General features: G+C 41.0%; 2 protein-coding genes across 2 annotated transcripts; both read left to right on the forward strand.

Annotated features, from left to right (window-relative positions):
* Positions 1-636: 636 nt before the first annotated feature.
* LOC134037339 (interferon-induced protein with tetratricopeptide repeats 5-like) lies at positions 637-7,024 on the forward strand. The gene is made up of 2 exons (XM_062482549.1): positions 637-674; positions 4,645-7,024. Exons 1-2 carry the CDS (start codon positions 637-639, stop codon positions 5,708-5,710), a joined length of 1,104 nt encoding a protein of 367 aa, XP_062338533.1. The 3' UTR covers positions 5,711-7,024.
* Positions 3,527-21,596, forward strand: LOC134034464 (centromere-associated protein E-like). The gene is made up of 9 exons (XM_062479010.1): positions 3,527-3,557; positions 7,964-8,033; positions 8,321-10,491; positions 14,100-14,187; positions 14,809-14,853; positions 15,044-15,670; positions 15,897-15,965; positions 16,131-17,363; positions 18,627-21,596. Exons 4-9 carry the CDS (start codon positions 14,163-14,165, stop codon positions 20,600-20,602), a joined length of 3,975 nt encoding a protein of 1,324 aa, XP_062334994.1. The 5' UTR covers positions 3,527-3,557; positions 7,964-8,033; positions 8,321-10,491; positions 14,100-14,162; the 3' UTR covers positions 20,603-21,596.
* Positions 21,597-23,942: the final 2,346 nt, after the last annotated feature.

The following is a 23,942-nucleotide window of genomic DNA, read 5'->3' on the forward strand; positions in this document are numbered from 1 at the left end:
AATTCCTATCACAGCTCCATCAGTAAATTAAGGAGATTATGTGAATAGGAAGTGTTGGGATGATGTCATGATGGCTGGAAAGATGGACAACATTTTAAAAGGGTTGACTTGGTTTATTAGAGTGAGCTTGGATCATTTAAACCAGTCCAGGCAAAGTGGTCACATGAGTGAGGCCATGAGTTACAGAAGGCCTTATATACAATGCAGTATAGTGGGTCAAATATAGTTTCCATATACATTTTCCTTACAGGGCACAGCATGTGGTCCGCATATTTGTATTCTTGACAGGTCATACCTGACAGAACTCATCAGTGTGTTGCCCAATACTCTCTACTCTCTGGCTCCTGCCTGTCTCTAGCAAGAGGCCCTGACCAGTAAATGTAGCACCTAAATAGTAGCATTAGCATTCTAAATGAAAGATACTTCACAATACAGCAACTGCAGCTTCATACTCCAACCCACATCATCAGCAACGTGGAAGTGTCCTGGGTCTGTGAATGATTCGCAAATATTTTGTGAGTGTACACTGACCGCTAGATTTGCTCTTGGTGAATTTCTATATATATATCCTATTATAATGTATATTTTGTTTCCTCCTATTGCAACTGAAAATGCAAACTGTATCCTCGTATTATCATGGGAGATTTTGATGGTTACCTGCTTGGTGACAGAGGGTACTGTGGAGGATTTCCTGTGTACTTACATTATTCACCAATCAATAGAACTAGTTATTGGATACTAGTTAATATGTTTGCTACTAACAAGTGTAGATTGTGTCTATGTGCCAGGCTGAATAGATGTTCGGCGTCAGGAGAAAGTACTGGGTAAACGTCCCTTGTGATGACTACAAGGAGAGCTCCAACTATGATCCCTCTCTGCCCTGAGAGTGGTCAATAGCGGGGAGCTGTGAATTTATTTCTCTTTGATTGTTGTAACATCATTACTGCCTAATTGTCACTATCTATGTTTACATTCTTGTGCCCTATAAAAGATGGTCCTCCAGCCTTCAGAGCTGAGAGAGACATGATTGAGACCTAAGCCTGGTGATGTGTTGTCATTTATTGTCATTTATTGTCAGATTTATAGTTTTCTCTCCCAATCTGCATATTTACAATACTTATCAACATATGACTAGCAATGCTACAGTAAGTTACACAATGAGATGTGAGAGCCATCAAGTAGAAACTCTGTCCAGCAACTCCAGATTTTAGCATATGAGTGGTGGGGGCAAGGTGACACCCAGCCTTACACTACAGTCAGTCAATTATTATGTCTTCACCTTACAGAGTGTAATACTGTCATAAACAACTTTCAGTGAAAAGGTGTTACATTGTCTAAGCTATGTCAGTACATAAAAGTTGCAAACTTGTTAGTTGCAAACTTATCCTGCAGTCTGACTTGGCATGACACTGACAGTGCACATGGGTTAGATGTAGTTTATCTCACAGTGAAGGGTCATTGGTTCCAAATCCATTTCACAAGTAGATTGATTGAATCCTATTTTACAACAATACAATGTACAATAGAGTTGTGTTCAGTTTTCAGTAAAGGTATGCTGCTGGCTGCACTAAACCTTGCGGTTGGCAGGTTACATTCCTTAGTGTGTGACACCATAGGACCTGCTCTACTGGTTTAGGGAAGATCTGTAGGATCTAAAACAGAAAAAAGTCATGTCAAGTAAGTCATTAGGCACTATTTCAGAAACACAGACAAAACACAAAACCTCTGGAGACTTCCAAAGGTGACGAAAGTCCAGGTGAGATTATATACGTTGTAGCATAATCCAAAACATAGACAATGACTTTTCCACAATCTTAACATAGTCACTAATACTGTTACTGTACACAGTATGTATTGTTACAAAAATGACTAGTGTGATAGTACTGAACATGGTGATTATTGGATATTGCTTTTAAGTTTCAACTAGAAGTGTCCTCAGAGCCTGCAAAAAAAGGTTAGAACAATTAGACACAGCGGCACAAACAAATGGAGTATTGACAGTTGAACTGTTCCCACAAATTGCTTTTATGAACAAAAGCCCTAATAGTACATATATATTGTATATTTCAGATTCTAAACATGCTTTCAGAAAGAGCTTTCTTTAAAAAGAACTTGCTCAAAACTTCATTTTGAAGAACAGATGTATTGGTTCCACGTTTCTATCATGGTATTCAATGTATAGTACCGAACCTGTCACAGGCTTGAAAGTGAGGTACAGGGTGTATTTGTATAATTAGTTAACTGGGTTATTATTTGGTTTGCAGTGGTGTGCTTTGTTTGGTTGCTGTGTGGTTGTTTTGCTTTTCTTTTGACAGCGGAGCTGTACCTCCGGAATCACCAAGCCTGATTGACAATAAGGGAAGGGATCAATTGGAGCGCAATTGGGCCTAATTGACAATAAGGGAAGGGACCAATTGGAGTGCAGTTGGGGTGGGCTACCTGGCCTATAAAACGAGGAAGTCACGGGGAAACAGGAGAGATAGACCACCGACGAAGTCACGGAGAACCCGATCGGGACAATCAAGGGAACGGAGGGAGATCTAAGGACGTGGCTATCAGTCGGCACACCCGGACGACGCTGTGGGAACGAGACGGGAACCGAGGTAATCAGAGGACCGAAAGACAGTGATCCGGATTACGGAAGGAGACCTACGGACGAGGCTACCAGTCAGCACACACGGGTGACGCTGTTAGACTGAGACATTCTCTCTTTTAGACTTTTAGACATTTCGAAAGCTTGTAAATACCTTTTACTTATTAAAATACAATAGTTTATGGTTGTTGACTGTTCCTTTGGTCAAACACACGGGTTCCTCCCTCTCAGAACGAACCAATTGAGTTCCTAGACTTACAACTAGGTGGCGTAGTCGGCACCTCATTACATGTCGGCCACATACCCATGGTTTCACTTATTCTGGCACAAATTCAGTATACTGATGGCTGCTGACAGAAATCCAGTGTTAAAATATCTAATTGCTTCAGAGCATGGAATTAGTCTGTGCTTGAAGATTGTTTTGGGGTGACTAATGTATTTTGTCGTTGGGGTTTTCCACAAACATATAAATAAAAGATCATGCATGAATGCACCCAAACAGAACCCTGTTTTATTGTTCATGAGTGTGTACCTGTTGGGAGCACTGATATTTATTGGATCTAACCTGCTGCTGTTACAAGTGGACTTTTTAAGATGCCCCAGCTGTGTGGACTACTGACCTAATATGAGGTTTTGTATCCTAATAGTAGGCAAGGGAATGAGATGAGAAACTAGAAAAGAGCTTTTAAGAAAAAAACTCCAGTGATTAGACTGAAATTGCCAGAGAATCCTGGTGAGGGGACACCTCTACCAGTTCTTAAAATATTTGTAAAATTGATTAAGCTCTATTTAGATTGACAGACTACATGCACATGCATGATAGATGCTTTCCTGCTTGCAACAAAAACTGCATGCATTAGCCTGCTACCTTGACAGGAATGGGTTAACTGAATGAGTTTAAACCTTCACTTTCACTTCCTTGTTTTCTGATGACATAAAATGGCGGAGTCTCCCAAACCTCTTGGTGAGTAATCCAAACAATACAATTGTAAATCTGAGACATATTTGTAAACTGGCATGTTTATAGACATAGTTTTTATTAAAACTTTCATTCCCAATCACACACCCATAACTTATTGATGACACAGACTCACTTGTCTCATGGTGCAACATAACCTATACAATTTCTGTTTAGGCGTAAGTTGTTTTACATTTACATTTATTCATTTAGCAGACGCTTTTATCCAAAGCGACTTCCAAGAGAGAGCTTTACAAAGTGCATAGGTCACTGATCATAACGAGATAGCCACAAAACATTGCGAGTAGCCAAAACATGAAGCACACATTGTGAACAACAAAAATAAGTGCCAAAGGGAAGAACCATAAGAGCATGTAGTTAAACAAGTTACAATTAAACAACATGAACTGCTATAAGTGCAAGTGTACCTGTGGAAAAAGCAAGCAACAATAATAAAAACAATATATCACAGCGAGTACAAAAATTTAAGTCAGTTACCACTAACCACAAGAGCAACAAGTCTCTAAGCAAGAGTCATTGTGATCCTTGAGGAAACTAACATCGGGTCAAGCGAACCATTCCTAAGTACCGTTGTACTCCCGGAACAAGTGCGTTTTCTGTATATGTCCTCTGTTTATATTTAAGACGGAAAAAATGCGAACACACAGAGAATCCCTACTGTACTCTCAAATACAGAACCCATCCATAACATTTTATACGATACGTTTATGCTACATAAACAGTGCTGATGCAACAACATCAACAAGTCTCTGTGCAAAGCTTATTTAGGCCAAATGATAATATTTAAGGATTAACACCTGTTTTATTTACACTTGTCTATTCTTTTGATATTTTCTGTTTCAGAAAATAGGAGGCAGAAGTGTATAAGCAAGGACATTCCCCCTGAGAGTAAATTAACTGTTAAATAATCAATATTGTACTCAGTACCGCCGCTCCCATAACGCGCACTACGCGCTGTGCGTAGGGCACCAAGTCCTGAGGGGGCACCAAAAAATTGCCAACTCAAAAATCATCATAGTACTAATAATTATAATGCCGATTTTATATCAGTATATAAATATTAGGCACCTTTTAGGCATGTATATCACAAAACAGGCAGAACAAGAGATATATTCAATTGCTCAAAAGCACAGAGCGTGTCTTTCAATGTGGGCTATGCTGTGGTGCTGTACAGACTAGATGGTAGGTTAAAGGGCAAGGTACAGGGAGAAGAGGAGACCAGCAAGGTAACCAGCCAGCTAAGGAAGGCCCTGGTCCTGGAGCCTGAAAATGTGGAGGTTATGGCCCTCTTAGCCCTAAAACTGCAAAGCCAGGACAAGGACAGACAGGAAGCCATGGCACTTGTCAAGCAGGTCCTGAGCCTGTCCCCAGATTCTCTTCTGGTTACCAACCATTTAACCAAGTTCTTTAAAATGGAGGGATCCATTAAGGAGTCTTTGGATGTTCTAAGGAAGGCTCTGGAGGTCACTCCCACATCCTTCTCTCTGCACTACCAGACAGGCCTGTGCCACCAGTGGCTGCTCTTCCAGATGCTGGAGGAGAGGAGGCAGCGTGCGAGGATGAAGCAGGTTGCGTCGGAAAGCATGCTTGACAACGAAACTGCAGAGAGCATACATCACTTCTCAAGAGCTGTGGAGCTACAGCCTTCCAACATCTCGGCTCGTGTGAAGTTGGCAGAGGCCTACGGTCAAAACCTGCAGATGGAAGAGGCTACTAAGATCTTCATCTCCCTGGAGAAGGACCAGAGCCTGGGGGAGTTTGAGCGGCAGCATGTGCTATGCTCCTATGGGTGTTTCTTGATGTATGAAATCAGGAGCCTGAGCGCAACTGTCACACAGTTGAAAGCAGCCTATCAAATTCCAGTTCATACAGGTGAAAAACACAAGGCAGAAAAAAAGTTGAGGCTGATAGCTGAATGGTGGAGCACACAGCATTCCAAGGAAGCCAATGAGATACTGACCTTTCTGCATGACCAGGACAAACAGGAGCAGGAGAGACAAAGAGAGAAGGAGAACGAGAACGAGGAGAAATCAAGAGTGGAGCAGAGGAGTGTGAAGGAGAGCAGGAGGCAGAAGAGGGAGCTACAGAAAGAGAAGAAGAAAGAGAGGAAAAAGAGAAAGAGAGAGAGAGATGAATAAAGAGAAAGAGAATCAAAGGAAGGAGAACAAGCAAATGCTACAGGAGAAAATGAGGGATGACCTGTCAACCACTTTTGAGTTTTAGATTGAACATTTGCCCATGCTGTTTGCCAATCTGAGATGGAAATAATTTGTAACTTTACCTCTAAAACATTTTTAACTGAATGTGACTAGTTGATTTTCAAAGACAAACATACAATACTTGCATAACTAGAGAGAGTACAATTTCAGGGAAATTGTGAGGTGTGCTTGCCACGCTGGGGGCACTTTTATTTTTTTTAATTTTACTATATCACCTCCAAACCTATTGTTTAAACTAATATCAAACATCCAAACATTTGGAGAATTTTCATTGGTGTACTTACATTTTGCAACTGATATTTCTGTATATTTTAAATATGTATGCATATGTAAGGCTGGGTGTCATCCTGCCCCCACCTCTCATATGCTAAAACCTGGAGTTGCTGGACGGGGTCTCTACTTGATGGCTCTCACATCTCATTGTGTAACTTACTGTAGCATTGCCAGTCATATGTTGATAAGTAAGGGTCAATATGTGGTCTGATTGGTTGTTCTTGTGTATAAAGGGAATTGTGAAGCATTGTTCTGTGGATTCTTCATCTCCTGAGGCCTTCTCCTCAGCTCTGGCTAGTCCTTCTCCTTCCTCACATATTGCTTTTTATCTCTGGTTTACAATAATCATGGTAGCGTAGGTAAGAGTTTACCTTCATTTGGTAACACGTTTGCCTTGTAATTGATTTCATTCATTTGCAATGTTATTAAATGTATATTTCATGTAACCTTACTTTGACCATTCTTGCTCTGATTTGACCCTTAGAGGCAAATAACTGTAATTCCATTGGTATTGGCATTATTTGGTTCATGCTAATACACTGTTCAGTTTCCCATCTTCTGGGGAGGGAGGGAGGGGGGCAGTTACATTGGGGCCAGAGGTTCTGTTAGAGGGGCCAGTTACATTAAACATTATTGTTGTCATATAGTTTTCTTCACTGCAGTGCAGGCATTAACAGGCAAAAGCAGTGGCGCCCCCAGAAATGTTTCATAGGAGTGGCCAGATGGGGCAACTGACAATCTTGGGGTGGCACTCCAAAATCAAAAGTCATAACTGAATTTCAGGGATCTATAATGCTGTTGTAGTATATAGATTATTTAGGTAATTGAGGTGGGGGGAGGGTTACTTTGACGGGTGTGATTGTCTTTTTCAACTGATACCTTATGGCACTTTTGGCCTTGTTTGAACACACACTGGAGCCCCGCCTTGTAATGTTTCTAATATATATTAAACTTGGGTTCATCAAAGATCATTGTTTATTAACTTAGTAGCAACTAGCAAACTCGGTCAACATGTGCATACAGTTTGGTGTGTGTGTCTTCTACTAAAGAACCTGCTGCTGTGTCGTCAAGATAGTAGGCCTACAGATCACAGGTTAAAAAAAAGATAGTCGTTGCTGCCATCGGGTGTTTGGAAATAATAACACCTCCGATCATTGCACATCTCTCCCCCTCTCTCTCCTTTTCACGAGTGCCAGTATGCATAATAAGGCCAATCAAACAAACGAGTAAATGACTCTTAATACCATTTGTGTTATATGGTTATTCCAAAATAAAATAAAACAATCCAAGCATTTCCCCATAATCCAGTTCTGACATCCGAAATGGACAAAACGATATTACAAGCCTATTTTTCATTTGTTTGCAGATACCAGCAAAAAGGATATGGAATAATCAAAACAACGATTAATGGCTCGTTATAGCATTTGTTTTATATGGTTATTTCATTACCCCTGCCCCCCCCCCCCCCAAAAAAAAACAACAACAACAAGCTGTTATACTTAAATGTGTTACTAAATGTGAGTTACTAAAGTGACAAAACGATATTACGGCCCTATTTTGCGTTTGTCAACATGGATATCAAAATAGAAAAACCAATGGCCACCGCAGGTACACGGTCCAAAACCACTCGGTGAGCAATCTAAACAATAGGCCCACAATTTGAAATCTGAGAAATATTTTGTAAACTGGCACCTTTGTAGACTATTGTTTTGAACATAAGAATCATTCCCAATCAAGCACCCATAACTTAGGCTATTGATTGCCACAGGTTCACTTGTCTCGTGTACAACAAATGGTTCTACAATTTATTTGATGTTTTAACTTCATCAGGTATGTGTACCTGGCCATTCATTTGTCTATTTTGTCTGTGCTCCATGCCCACGGCAACGCCTCCTTCAGCAGCGGGCATGAGGAAGTCCTGGCATGAGGACATCACCCAGGACCTGCGCAACCACCTCGTCCATAAGCTGTGAGTCCGCCCTCACTGCACCAGACACACACCGTTTCTGAATGAAAAAACACACGCTACAGTCTGCACAAACATGAACGGTGAACATATCAATGCAATTCCATAACAGTGTTGACCTACAACAGTTCTGTCTCGCGCGTTGCCTCACAGACAGAATACTAAGTAAAGGCGTTGTCTACAAGATAACTGTTATTGTCAGACTGACAAGACACCCCCCCCCCCCCATGCACCACTGCAGTAATTAATCTATGTGTCTCTCTGTGTTTGTGCGTGTGTTGGGTGAGCAGTGTGCAGGCCATCTTCCCCACCCCGGACCCGGCTGCGCTGAAGGACCGGCGCATGGAGAACCTGGCGGCCTACGCCAGGAAGGTGGAGGGGGACATGTACGAGTCAGCCAACAGCAGGGTAGGAGCACCTACGCGCACACACACCCACAGGCACACTCAATCACTGAATGAGTCTGCCAACAGCAGGTTAGCATTGGACACACACAGGTAGAGTGATAACATTGAATTTGAGTTGAAGATCCTCCCTAATGCATATCTCCTCTCTCTGTCTACGGAGTACTACCACCTGTTAGCCGAGAAGATCTATAAGATCCAGAATGAGCTGGAGGAGAAGAGGAGGACTCGGCTGCAGAAGCAGGACATGAGTTGATCAGACCCAGCTTGGATGTTTGATCATTTCCTGATGATTACCTGTTTGAGTGTTACCGTTTTTCTGCACAAAACGGATCATTCATTTGAACACTTTTCTCAGCCCTTATATTGTTCATGACACATCATGGACATGCTCTCAGTTTGGAACAAGTTCTTTATGTTGCACTTAGTTTTCCCATTTGTCAATGGGAGTTTTTTTTACATAACATCGGTGACACTGGGCATATTTCCAAGGCAACCGTCTGTCGTGCTGTCAGAAATGTGACTTGCACTGAAACATTTTCTGTACAGTTTTGTGGTGTTTCCAAGTCACAAGACACATCAAAGAAGAATTCCATTAAATTGCAGTTGCCAGTCTAAGCAATAATTAATCAAATTTGTATGAAGATTTAAGACTTCTAATAAGTACATTTGATATATTTTAGGATTTCCAGGTGTAATTGGCTGCATAGATGGCACTTAAATTCCTATCACAGCTCCATCAGTAAATGAAGGAGATTATATGAATAGGAAGTGTTGGGATGATGTCGTCACGATGGCCGGAAAGATGGACGACATTTTAAAAGGGTTGACTTGGTTTATTAGAGTGAGCTCGGATCATTCAAACCAGTCCAGGAAAAGTGGTCACATGAGTGAGGCCATGAGTTACAGAAGGCCTTATATACAATGGTACACTAGTTCAAATATATGGAATTCCATGGAATATGTCCTCACTGTGCACAGCATGTGGTCAGCATATTAGTATTCTTGAAAGGTCATACCTGACAGAACTCATCAGTGTGTTGCCCAATACTCTCTACTCTCTGGCTCCTGCCTGTCTCTAGCAAGAGGCCCTGACCAGTAAATGTAGCACCTAAATAGTAGCATTATCATTCCAAATTAAAGACACTTCACAATACAGCAACTGCAGTTAATTATTGTTCTGCACTGTGAAGATCATATGTGATGCAGCCCACATTATCAGCAACGTGGAAGTGTCCTGTCTGTGCATGATGCGTGAATATTTTGTAAGTGTACATTGAAAACTAGAATTGCCTGTGGTGAGTTTGTACATCTATATCCTATTATAATGAGGGGTGGGGGCAGGGGGACACCCAGCCTTACACTACAGTCAGTCAATTCTTATGTCTTCACCTTACAGTGTAATGCTGCCATAAACAGCCTTCAGTGAAAAGGTGTTACATTGTCTAGGCTATGTCATTACATAATAGGGTTGACTACCAGCAGAGGGTGTATTCATGTGATAGTCAAATCAGTTCCAAACTTGTCCTGCAGTCTGGCCTGGACCATGACACTGACAGTGCACATGGGTTAGATGTAGTTTATCTCACAGTGAAGGGTCGTTGGTTCCAAATCCATTTCACTAGTAGATTGATTGAATCCTATTTTACAACAATATAATGTATAATATTTGGCTACCTTTTAAAACAGAATCTGCTTAAATCAACTGTGCATTTATGGCTAGTCAGAATCTTTCGCTACTACAATTTGATCCAGAAAAGCAGTAATAAACTGGTGTGTGCAAAACAATTGTACAATCGCATCAAGTCAAAACAGTATGAGTTGTGTTCAGTTTTCAGTAAAGGTATGCTGCTGGCTGCACCAAACCCTGCGGTTGGCAGGTTACATTCCTTAGTGTGTGACACCATAGGACCTGCTCTACTGGTTTAGGGAGGATCTGTAGGATCTAAAAGAGACTTCCTTTAAAAAGTAATGTCAAGTTAGTCATTAGGTACTATTTCAGAAACACAGACAAAACGAAAATCCTATGGATACTTCCAAAGGAGCCAAAAGTCCAGGTGAGATTATTTACATTGTAGCAGAATCCAAAACATAGACAATGAGTTTTCCACAATCTTAACATAGTCACTAATACTGTTACTGTATACAGTATGTATTGTTACAAAAGTTACAAGTGTGATAGTACTGAACATGGTGATTATTGGATATTGTTTTTGAGTTTCAACTAGAAGTGTGCTCAGAGCCTAAAAAAGAAAACCATGTTTTGAAATATTTAAATGTACCCATTCATAGCTAGGTTAGAACAATAGACACAGTGGCACAAACTATTCCCCCAAATTGCTTTTATGAACAAAAGCCCTAATAGTACCTATATATTGTATATTTCAGATTCTAAACATGATTTCTTTCTATCATGGTATTCCATGTATAGTACCGTACCCATGGTTTCACTTATTCTGGCACAAATTCAGTATACTGATGGTTGCTGACAGAAATCCAGTGTTAACATTTCTAATTGCTTCAGAGCATGGAAATAGTCTATGCTTGAAGACTGTTTTGTTGAAACAATAGAAAAGCATAAAGATGGCGTGGAAAGAGTATTTTTCTGCTAGTATCATTCCTTACATTCCTTAATTACAGTGTATGGAGGAGGGTTCCATAAGAGTATAGAGGAGCGATCCATAAGTGTATGGAGGAGGGTTCCATAAGAGTATGGAGGAGGGTTCCATAAGTGTATGGAGGAGGGTTCCATAAGTGTAATGAGGTTGATCCAGTTTATCTGGAAGAGGATAGAGCAGCTTTCCTGTTGACGTTCTAACTGACCTAAAGGTGTAGAGGCTGCATGCTTGTGGCTAATGACAAAATTGTAACTATAAAGCTTTGACTAAGTTGGTTGCAAGTGATGTAATTAGCGAGTAATGTAAATCAAATGTATTTGTGCAGCGCCCCTCATGCCTCATGGTTATGGGCATGACACTCTTTTTGGGGGGTTCAACATATCTAGATACATATCGTATCGTGAACCCAGTATGGCGATTCATATCGAATCGTGAGCTGAGTGTATCGTTAAATCCCTAGTATTAATGGATGTTCAAGGGGGATGTCTTGAACTAGAGAATGTGCTGCTTCAGGGATATTGTAGCCACCCACCAAAACAATAGTTTGAACATGGAATTAAACTGCTACTGTAGTATTAGAATGGTGTCTTTCCCCTAAATATTATGATCAAATCGTGTAACAGACTTCTATCCACTCACTTGAATTAATCCCAACAATAAAAGTCATGGTGACCAATTAGAATTACATGTGGAATGACCAGCAGAGGGTGCTTGTGTCATGCCTAGCAGCACACAAGTACCAGATCCTCCCAGGTCACAGACAATACCCAGAAACAGAGTACATTTATACAAAAGTTTATTTTACAAAAGGCAGGACTGTGGCACAGAACAGCTATATCTGGGATCCCACTAGGTGCTAGACATAGACCCCCCCTTACTGGCCAGCTATGCCCTGACCGGAGAGCCCCCCCACAGAACAATATCATCCCACAGCAAGGTACTAAGGACCCATAACAAAGCCACAGCAGAGCACAGCAAAGTCACCGCAAAGTCACTACCAAGAGGGGAGTAGTCTTGGGCTGGGCAATAGCCGACCATGGTGATCCCTGCTCCCACACCTAACAGTCCCTTGTCCTCCCCAACAGCCTGCAGCACTGACGAATATAAATTGGTACTGGTCGGTCTGTCCTTACCGACCAGTATTAAAAACAATGAAACAGGCAGTCCATGCAGTCAGCCCCGCGCTGAATACCGTAGGTGAGGCGTGTAGTCACTGTCCAGTACGGCATACACACGCCTTCGCCTGTTCCAGCGCAGAACCTGATCTGTGCACCGCTGTCCGTTGCGAATGCCTCCGCAATAGCGCTGGTGACGTGCCGTTCCGCCCACCTCGAGGACTCCCCCAAGCTGCAGAAAACAAAATGCGGGACAGGAGTGCTTAGGCTGACTCACACCCTTCAACAGACCGAGCTAGTGGAACAGAAGCACAGTGGGGTGGAGTAATGAACTTCCGTTCGCAAGGCCGTCAGCCTCGAATCCAGACCAGGCACCCCGTCCGGAGCATCACCAGGGTCCCTACTCACTCCGCCGTCGCCAGAGCTGTTGAATTGTGATCGCTCCCGTCCGTCGTGTGGATCTCTCCTTCACGTTCATCCACCGTCCCCTCTAATACAGGGAACGGACCTATCCTCACGCACTACACCACTCCAGGGCCGGATTAACAATTTTCTGTGCCCTGGGCAACAAGGCTCAGGATTAGATTCGCAGCAAGCATTTGTAGCCCATAGCAACGCCCCCATAACAGACACATGCAACACATAAAAGTCCAGCACATAATACACCTGGCATTTACACTAAATCATTACAGTAACTTGTATAATGACAACTTTAAATCTACAACACCTCTTTTTGAAAGTGCTATTTGAAAAGGTTTATGGAATAGCGAATATTTGAAAACTGAGTAAGCAAACATTTGAGCGCCAGCATTGAAAAAAACACATCTTGTGTATAAATTGTTTTAAAGATTGAGCAGTTTGATTTGTTAAGTGATGATGATAGGGTGTACTGGTATCCCAGCTAAGAAGGGCCTTGTATTTTCTCCCTTGTGTTTTATATAGCCTACGGTATGGGTACTAGGGTGACTAATGTGTTTTGTCATTGTGGTTTCCCACAAACAAATAAATAAAAGATCATGGATGAATGAACCCAAACAGAACCCTGTTGTATTGTAAATGAGAGTGTGTGCCTGTTGGAAGCACTGATGGGTCTAACCTGCTGCTGTTACAAGTGGATTTTTTAAGACTACCCAGCTGTGTGGCCTATATGAGGTTTTGTATCCTAATACTAGGCAAGGAAATGAGATGAGAAATGAGAAAAGAGCTTTTAAGTAAAAAAGCTCCACTGGTTAGACTGAAATCCGGAATCCTGGTGAGGAAACTCTTCTATCAGTTCTCAAAATATTTGTAAAGTTGATTAGGCTCTAATGTAGTTAGACAGAATGTACAAAGTAACTGTTAATGACAACTGAAATACCCTCATCCGTCAATCATTCCTCCTCTAAACTGAATTAACTATCATACATGGTTCTCTCATTTAACCTACTCTCAGGTTCTACATCCATCTGTTGAATTCACTCACATCTTCGGAAGAGCGCTCAGGGATTAACTTTAAATGAGAGTGTATAATTGAAACTGCTTTAGTTACAAATTTGTTACTGTAAAACATTGCCTGACTATTGTTTGCTAAACTAAAAGAATAGATATTGTCTCAATGTTTTCTGGGACTTTTGAAGAGATACTAAAGAGAATCATTGTAGCGTTTGTTAAAACTGTAAAGTATACCTTACCAGATGAAACATACAACTCAATTTGTTAAACATGTGGTATATATGGTGTGCACATTACACATGCTAAAGAATGCCTCGTGTCCCCTTCCCTTTTTTGCTGTTTTTTATTCATGTGTGCTGTGCTGATGTGCGTTCTGTTGTATTCTGTGTTGCTAAAGAACCACACTGGGGAGATAAAAGATCATGGACGGATGCACACATTAAGATACGTTCCTGCATGCTTGCAACTAAAACCGCATGCATTAACCTTCTATCTTCACAGGAATGGGTTAACTGAATGAGTTTATACCTTCACTTTCACTTCCTTGTTACTTGCTGACATAAAATGGCGGAGTCTACAACACCTCTCGGTGAGTAATCTAAACAATACAATTTGAAATCAGAAAAATATGAGTAAACTGGCATATTTATAGACTACTGTTTTGATAATAACAATCATTCCCAATCAAGCACATATAACTTATTGATTCCAGAGGGTCACGTGTCTCATGGTTCAACATACATTTTCTGATTAGGCCTTCGTTTTTTTCTGTATATGTCCTAAACTTATATTCAAGACAGAACATTGTTTTAAGATTTAACTTCATCATGCCCTATATACAGTGTCTTCAGAACGTAGGGTGAAGTCTGAAAGAAATTTGGGATTTTGGATTATACTTTTTATTTGGATAATCAAGAAAACCACACACAACTCAAAAGACTACCTAAAGTGATTCTTTTAGAATTAGATTATGGATATCTGCAAAATTTCTCTAAATAAAAAATGTGAGCAAGTAAAATACTTTAGAAACCTTGGACCTTCAAACACACTGAGAACCATTACCTTACTCCGATACAGAAGCCGTCCATAACATTTTATAGGATACGTCCAAAGTTTTTATGCAAAGCTTAGTTAGGCTATATGATCATATATAAGGATAAACACCTGTTTTATTTACACTGGTCTATTCTTTTGATATTTACTGTCTCAGAAAATAGGAGGCGGAGGCATAAAAGCATGGACGTCCCCCCTGAGAGTAAGTTAATTGTTAAATCATCAATATTGTACTGATATATTTAGAGTACAGTAGCCTACATACTAATGGGATACAATGAAGCACATGTATCCCCCCTCACTTGACACTTGCACATGGCAGTGTCTCTGAGCTGCACACTTCATAATTCACTTATAATTAACCTAAATGTATTTTGATGTTTGGTCCACAGTGAGGATTGTTCTTCTGGGGAGGAATGACAGAGAGAAGAGCATTGTGGGAAACATCCTCCTGGGTAGAGAGGTGTTTGATCTCAACTATGTTCTGCACCAGACTGAGAGAGCCAGGGGACTGGTGGAGGGAAGATGCTTCACTGTGGTCATCACTCCAGACCTGTTACACCCAGATATCTCTCATGATAAACTGTCAGAGGAACTGCAGCAGTGTGTGACTCTGTCTGCACCTGGACCTCATGTGCTCCTCCTGGTGGTGAAACCTGAAGAGTTTACTAAGGAGGAGAGGAACAGAATCAGACACATTCTTGATTCTCTAAGTGGAAAGTCGTATGACTACTCAATGGTGGTAGTAAATGTTGGACTCAATAGAGGACGAGACATGGAAACCTGTGTGGATATAAATCCCCAGGTTCAGGAACTGTTTATAGAATGCAGGCAGAGTTACTTAAAGCACTCTGTTGATCAGACTAACCTTATATCAAGTATAGACAAGATTGTGGCAGAGAAAGGAGGAGGACACCTCACCTGTGAGCTGCATGAAGAGTCTACAGGAGGAGCAACAACAGAGAGCGGAGCAGAAGCAGAAGAGAGGAGTGGGTGGAGTATGGGAGCATGGGGTGATAGTAAGTGGCCATACTACATTACACTGCAGGAATACTGTTAATAATTCAGTAGGTTAGTATAGGAACTTGATCATTGAATGTGATCGTTAATATAAGCCAATTACACTGACTTAGAATGGCAGTACAGATGCTACTAGTAACTGTTAATACGTTACAATATGTACTGATATAGGCAACCATTTGGAATGTTTTATCTTGGCTGACAGAAGTTAAATGTTTTATATAGGGTTATATAGTTTGGGTGGTGCCCTCAACTGGCGACCCTGGTCCTCATCAAGCACTCTGAATAAAGATGGTAAGCATAATACAGTTTTCTAACAGTTCTGACACAACATGTTTATACACTTTTTAGAGTTGTGATTAATTACATCAGTAAGGATTTTATGTCAATAGTTCTGAATGAAATCCTGTATACAGTATATAACATTTACCCATTTGATCCATGAAATGTGTTTAACAGAATCATCACTTAGAATTGTGCTGCTGGGAAAGAGTGAAGATAAGAAGGCTATGGCTGCAAACATTATTCTGGGGAAGGGTTGTAGTACCTTTAATCTACCAAGCGTCTCCACTAAAACATGTGTGCCAGCCATTGCACATGTGAATGGCAAGAGCATAACAGTTGTGAGGACTCCAGACCTCTTTGCAGAAAATCTGACTGACAAGGTTCTAAAGCAGGAGATGAAGAAGTGTTTGTCCCTGTCTGCTCCTGGTCCTCATGTGTTCTTACTGCTGCTGAAACCAGAGACGTTTAGAAATAAAGACCAAGAGAGATCCAAATCAATCCTAAGCCAGTTTGGAAGAGAGGCTTTCAGACACTCTATGGTGATCACAACACATGACACCAAGAAAAAGAATTCCTGTGTGACTCAGATCATCAGAGATTGTGGAGAACGTCATTACAAAATGACACATGGAGGTGACCACCCACAGTTAACAAATAAGATAGAGGAGATGGTGAGAAGGAATGGGTGGAGATACCTGAAACATGATGAAGAGACACCACAGTCAGAGGGTAACATTCCTAGAATGAACTTGGTCCTGTGTGGGAGGAGAGGATGTGGGAAGACTTCCACAGCCGACACCATACTGGGTCAGAGAGAGACCAGGCCAGAGTCTCTCTCCTCAGCAGTGTGTGTGAAGAGAGAGGGAGAGGTGTGTGGACGCTGGCTGACCCTGGTGGAGATGCCTGCTCTGTATGGATCAGCCCTCACTCAGGAGGAAGTGATGCGTGAGACTCTCCGCTGTGTCTCTCTGTGTGACCCTCCTGGAGTCCATGCTTTCCTCCTGGTGGTGCCTGTGGGTCCACTCACTGATGAAGACAAGGGGGAGATGCAGACCCTGCAGGACATCTATGGATCAAGAATCAATCACATGGTTCTGTTCACATCAGAATCTGACCCTACAGCTAAACCTGTGACTGACTTTCTGTATAAAACAGAAGAGATCCAGCACCTGCTACAGAACTGTGGGAGGAGATTTGACATCCTACACATAAAGAATTTGAGAAATAACCAATCAGTGTCTAAACTGCTGGAGAAGGTGGAGGGAGGGATGGCTGAATGCAACTTCAGCTCCTTCACCACAGAGAAGTATGTGGAAACACTAACTGAGAAGCTCGGTAAACTGCAGGCTGAGCTGGATGACAGAAATGAAGAGATACAGAAGTTAAAAGAACAGAACCAGTTAGCGCGTAAGTTTACTACAAGTACTATTAGTAAGTACTATTGATACCTCTAATAGTTTTGTTAGAAGAGTTTGGAAAAAGACAAATAAAAGTAAATCCTTTTAAATTTATACAAATAGTACTATTTAGAAGTATTTTGTAAGAATGATTAATTCACTGACATACCTTACAGTTGTGGTCAAAAGTTTACATACACTTTAAAGAACATGTATGTCATGTATGAGTTCCCAATATTTACTATCACTCTATTTTTGACCCAGACCCATTTTCAGAAGATCCATAATAAATGTAGCCTGACTTTGTCATACTCATAATTCTAGTCAGAATATGAGTCTGAGAACTCTCCGTTGGGCTGTGACTACGGGGCGTGTTTCAAACGAACCTGGAAAACAAATGCCTCTTCGCTCAATTGGATAGATCTACAACCAATCAGAGCAACGTAGTAGCCTATGTTAACTTTGACCGAATCCCGTAGGAAGGACGGCAAGAACATATTTTCCATCGTCAAATGCCTTGATTGCGTTTCTCTGTTCCTCTTTCAAAATTAATGCGCTGTCGATGTCTTCTAAAACAGACTCAATGGCAGAATCATAACATCCCAGATCTCCAGCAGTATGTTTGTTCAAAACGAATTCAACTTAAGCGCTCTTTTGTGTCGTGGGTGATTACGTTACTGTTGTTCATCTGTCCATCATCGTATAAAGCCCGCCCTGGCAATTTCATTGGTCCGCCCAGATTTGGGTTTTCTGTAGTTGTCCACAATACGAGACCCTCCAGACCCAACTTCCCAACCAAATTTTTTTGTGGGCGGGACGGAGTTGGGCTGGCAGCCAGGCTATAATAAATGCATAAAAGAACAACATTTCTTTACTGTTTTTTGGGACAAAGTATGTGCTCCAATGATTCTATCACAGACAAATAAATGTTGTAGTAATTATTGGAAACTCAAACTGCCATGACATACATGTTCTTTACAAGTGTAAAGATGTAAGCTTTGGACCACAACTTTATGTCTTACTCTTTGAGCTGACTGTCCATTGTTAATCATTGTGGAGTCAGATGGCTGAGCGGTGAGAGAGTCGGTCTAGTAATCTGAAGGTTGCCAGTTTGATTCCCAGCCGTGCCAAATGACGTTGTGTCCAAGGCACTTCACCCTACTTGCTTCGGGGTGAATGTCCCTGTACTTACTGTAAATCGCTCTGGATAAGGGTGTCTGCTAAATGTAATCACAGATCTGAAAAGGTAATATACAGTTCTATTGTCTTGCAGGAGATGGGGAACATCAGAGCACAGATTGCCTGAGGATCGTGCTGATAGGGAAGACTGGAAGTGGAAAGAGTGCCACAGGCAATACTATCTTAGGCAGAGAAGTGTTTGATTCCGACATCAGCCAGAACTCTGTGACAAAGTGTTGCCAGAAAGCAGAGGGAAAGGTGGATGGTCGGTCTGTTGCAGTAGTCGACACCCCAGGCTTGTTCGATACAACTCTCAGTAATGAGGAAGTTGAGCAAGAGATTGTTAAATGCATCAGTCTTTTGGCTCCAGGACCTCATGTGTTCTTACTCATCCTGTCCATCGGCCGCTTCACAAAGGAAGCGCAAGAAACATTAGAACTGATCAAGAGAGGCTTTGGGAAGAACTCTGGGATATTCATCATTGTGCTGTTTACCAGAGGAGATGAACTCAAGAAGCGGACAATTGAAAATTATGTTTCAAGTGGTGATGACAAGGTCCAAAAACTGATTAGAGACTGTGGAGGGAGATGTCATGTCTTTAACAACAATGATCCAGACAACTGCTCCCAGGTCAGTGAACTGATTAAGATGATAGAAGAGATGGTCCAGAAAAATGGAGGAGGATGTTACACCAATGAAATGTTCCAGGAAGCTGAGGCTGCTATTAAACGAGAATTTGACAAGATTCTGAAGGAGAAAGAAGAAGAGATGCAGAGAGAGAAGGAGACTCTGCAGAAGAATCATGAGACAGAGGTGGAAGAGATGAAGAGGAGACTGGAGGAACAGAGGTCAGAAGTTGAAAAGGAGAGAGAACTGAGGGGAAAACAACTAAAAGAAAAGGAAGAATTAATCGAGAACGTGAACAAAGAAAGAGAAACTGAAAAGGCTAAAAGAAAAGCAGAGGATGAAAGGAGGAGAAATGAGGAAGAAAAGCAAAGCCTGGACTGGGAGCAAAAATGTACAACTATGCAGGAAACAATAAGATCACAAACAGAAGAGTTTCAAAATAAACAAAAACAAAGAGAAGCGGAAGAAAAAGAGAAACAAGAAGAGCAACAGGAGAGCCTACGTCATGAACAAAAAGAATTTGAAAAGAAATGTGAGGAATATCGAAATGAAGAGCAGAAGAGGAGAGAAGCCGATGAGAAAGAAAAACTAGAATGGGAAAGAAAAATAAAAGAAGCTGAAGAGAGTAAGATGGAGATACAGCAGGAGGTGTTGGAGAGTAAGAAACTATGGGAGGAAGAGCAGGAGAAGGAAAGAAAAAGGAGAGAAGAGGAATATGAGAGAAGAATGAAACAGGAGAAGCAAGCGTGGGAAAGTAAACAGAGAACAATTGAAGAAGAAGAATCTAAAAGGCTTTTAAAAGAAAAAGCGAGAAGGGACGCCGAACAGAAAAAAAGAGATACAATTGAGAGATTATATGAAGAAAAGAAAAAGGAGCTGGCAGATCAACGTGAAATGTGGGAGAAAGAAAGAAAAGATGAGTGGGAAAGAAGACAGAGAGAACATGAACAGAGAAGAGAGGAGGAGCGAAACAGACTGAGAAAGCTTCAGGAGGAGTTTGAGAAAGAACGTGAAGAAGAGAACATAAAGAGAAAGAAAGAGGATCGACTCAGGAGAGAAGAGGAGGAGAGAGCGCGCAGAGAAATTGAGGAAGACCATAAGAGAAAAATAAATAACATGAAGAAGAAATATGAAGATGAGGCCAGAAAACTAGCTGAGGAATTCAATGACTTTAAAGACAAATACACCAGGGACTTCAAAGCCCTCATGGAGAAACAAGCCACAGATACAGAAGAACTTATTAAGAAGCATCATGATGAGTATCAGGTCCTGAAAAATCTCTCTAGCCTTAATGAGAATACACTGAGACAAGAAATATCACTTTCTGAAGATAAAAAGGCAAAGCTGAAGACGGAATTGGATGCTTTACGGAAGAAACATCAAAAACAGTCAGATGACTTGAAAAAGTCATTTGAAAAAGATGCATCGTGTAATGTTTTGTAATTGCATGGTTCTGCTGCAAAGTTTAACAGCGTTTTTGTTGATTGGCCAAAACAACAAACTGTTTATTATTTGTGTAAGTGTTTGTTTATCTAAAAAAATAGTTATAATTGTTGATACTTAATTATGGAGAATATGACAGTTATGATGATGATATCATGAAGAAGGATCCAAAGCAACTTACTGTACAGAGGGGAATTAAGCCCCCTCATAGGGAAGTAAGACCATTGTTCTCTTGCTTCTAATTAGCTCTTCTCTCTGGATCTGCATATTAGCTGAAATGTTGGTTTAGTGTCTGTGTACATTTACAGAGACATGTTATTTGGCTACGAAGGGGTATGAAAGAAACATCAATATCAAAAATATAGTAAAAAATACATGTTACTCCATGTAAACAAAGGCATAGCTGTATTAGTGATGTTTATTTTAAAATTATGTATTTTGCCACCATACGTAACAAAGTAAGACATTATGTGTTATGTTCTTTTTTCCTTGGGGATTGTATGCAGTACTTGTATGTATGTTAAACCCCCAACCATGTTTCCTTTATTAGAGTGAGTGATTACTGGAGTGGAGTTATTAAAGCAGTCAGCTGTCACACATTAATCAACATGATCACATGGTGATGAGTGTTTACCACTTGTGTTTCTGTAAGATGTAAGATGATTCCAATGTTGTTTTCCGATCAAATAGTTTCAATTGAATTAAACAAACAAAATCGTATTATAAAGTGTGGAAGTGTTAATCAGTTTTCCATTGATATTATGTATAAACAAATTGTGGACAGTTTTTCTACTAATATGCATAGTGCACATATTTAGATGCCTTGAGACTTTTAAGAGTTACTTTATCTTAAAGTATCTGTTTGTACCGTACTACAGCCACGTAAACAAATCTTTATTACCTTTGATTTTGATTTGATCTGGACAAACTGTCACAGTGAAATATGAAAAGCTTGTTATTTGCACAGACTGTATCATTAAACCGACTGAATCTGCTTGAATCAAATATATTTATTTTTCAAAATAGTTGACTTTAGAATTGCTTCAGAAAAGCAGTTAAAAGTAGAAATATGCTAAATGTTTGCTACTGACCCAACCCAGTTCAGTAGCATTTACTATCTAGACTCAGTGATACAGTCAACAATGTGTGAGAAGTGGTACTGACAGAGATACTGTAACTCCATAGGACTTCAGAAAATATATAACAAAAAAGCTAGTCCTATGGATTCTTGAATGACAGAGAAAAAGTTAAAGTTATATAAAATATTTCATTTTAACTGGTCGCTGAAAATGTCAGCTTCTACTAGTACACAGATTTTCACAAAGAATAGTGGTATGACACTCTTGTTTCATAGATGTAGTAACAATGTTTTTTTGGTTTCCTGTCAGTCAACATACAATAATTCATAATAACTCAATTAAAACGTACATTTGCAAATGTATTAAAACTTTAAATAAAGTCTGGTGATACTGCAAATAGGGACAAGAGGCTAAATATTGAGCAACATGTCAGATATTCCAGAATTACTGAAACCTATATTTACATTTACATTTATTCATTTAGCAGATGCTTTTATCTAAAGCGACTTCCAAGAGAGAGCTTTACAAGTTCACTGATAATAACAACAAGATAGCCCCAAAAACATTGCAGGTAGCCAAAACATGAAGCACATATTGTGAACAACCAAAATAAGTGCCAAAGGGAAGAACCACAAGAGCATGTAGTTAAACAAGTTACAATTAAACAACATGAATCGCTATAAGTGCAAGTGTACCTGTAGAAAAGCAAGCAACAGTAAAAAAATATTTCACCAATTTAAATCAGTTACCACTAACCAACAAGAGCAGCAAAACTCTAAGCAAGAGTCATTGTGATCCTTGAGGAAACTAACATGGGGTCCAGCAAACCATTCCTATATACAAAACAACATTAGAGAGGAAGGATAGATGCTTCACATCCACAATGTGCCTCCAAGCTCAGCTGTCCAGTACCTGAAACACAGTGAGGAGGACCATCAGATCCATGAAGATCAACACAAAACAACAGGTGGAAGTATATTCAGATCAACATCATACACAGAGAGTGAATCTCATTGTAGTACATACAATACACTTGTTTTCAATTGAATTCTGATACAGACTTCAAGTGAGTGGAGCTGTGCCCCTCCCTCTAGTGGTCCACCTCAGATTATGTGCTATGTACTCAGTTATGCGTTTATTTATTTTACAGTACGGTCCAAAAGTCTGAGGCCACATTGAACATTTAATGGGGCAATTAGAGACTGAGAAAGCCAAGCATTCCGTGACATCACCAGAAGCTCTTTGGAACGTGTCATATCACGCTGGGATCATCAGGTTTTTGCACAAACTTGTAGAGGCCATGCCAGCTCGAGTGCACACTGTCATTAAAGCAACGGGGGGGGGGGGGGGGGGGGGGAATTGTTAAGATGATATTATCCTTTGTAACGAAAACATATCTATTACATTTAGAAACAAATGCCAAATGGATGTATCTTGACTAGTGGTTTCAGACTTTTGGACCTTACTGTGTGTGTGTGTATACAGAAATATATATATATAATTATATGTCACCACTGTAAATCAGTTCCTCTATAATTATTGGATATTATCTGCTACAGAATTAGCAGACTAATTAGGCACACTGGCGGAATCAAATAATTTCATGAGGAATGAGACATGATTTTTTACAGAACCTGTACTTGTGCTAATGTCCCCCCCCCCCCCCCCCCAGTGTGACGAGGGGTTACCTGCACGTGATGCTAATGCCCCCCCCAGTGTGACGAGGGGTTACCTGCACGTGATGCTAATGCCCCCCCCAGTGTGACGAGGGGTTACCTGCACGTGATGCTAATGCCCCCCCAGTGTGACGAGGGGTTACCTGCACGTGATGCTAATGCCCCCCCCAGTGTGACGAGGGGTTACCTGCACGTGATGCTAATGCCCCCCCCAGTGTGACGAGGGGTTACCTGCACGTGATGCTAATGCCCCCCCAGTGTGACGAGGGGTTACCTGCACGTGATGCTAATGCCCCCCCCAGTGTGACGAGGGGTTACCTGCACGTGATGCTAATGCCCCCCCAGTGTGACGAGGGGTTACCTGCACGTGATGCTAATGCCCCCCCCCAGTGTGACGAGGGGTTACCTGCACGTGATGCTAATGCCCCCCCCAGTGTGACGAGGGGTTACCTGCACGTGATGCTTATGCCCCCCCAGTGTGACGAGGGGTTACCTGTACGTGATGCTAATGTCTACCCCAGTGTGACGAGGGGTTACCTGTACGTGATGCTAATGTCTACCCCAGTATAATTGAATGGGTAATGA

The sequence above is a fragment of the Osmerus eperlanus genome, chromosome 2, assembly GCF_963692335.1.
Source record: "Osmerus eperlanus chromosome 2, fOsmEpe2.1, whole genome shotgun sequence".
Lineage (NCBI taxonomy): Eukaryota > Metazoa > Chordata > Actinopteri > Osmeriformes > Osmeridae > Osmerus > Osmerus eperlanus.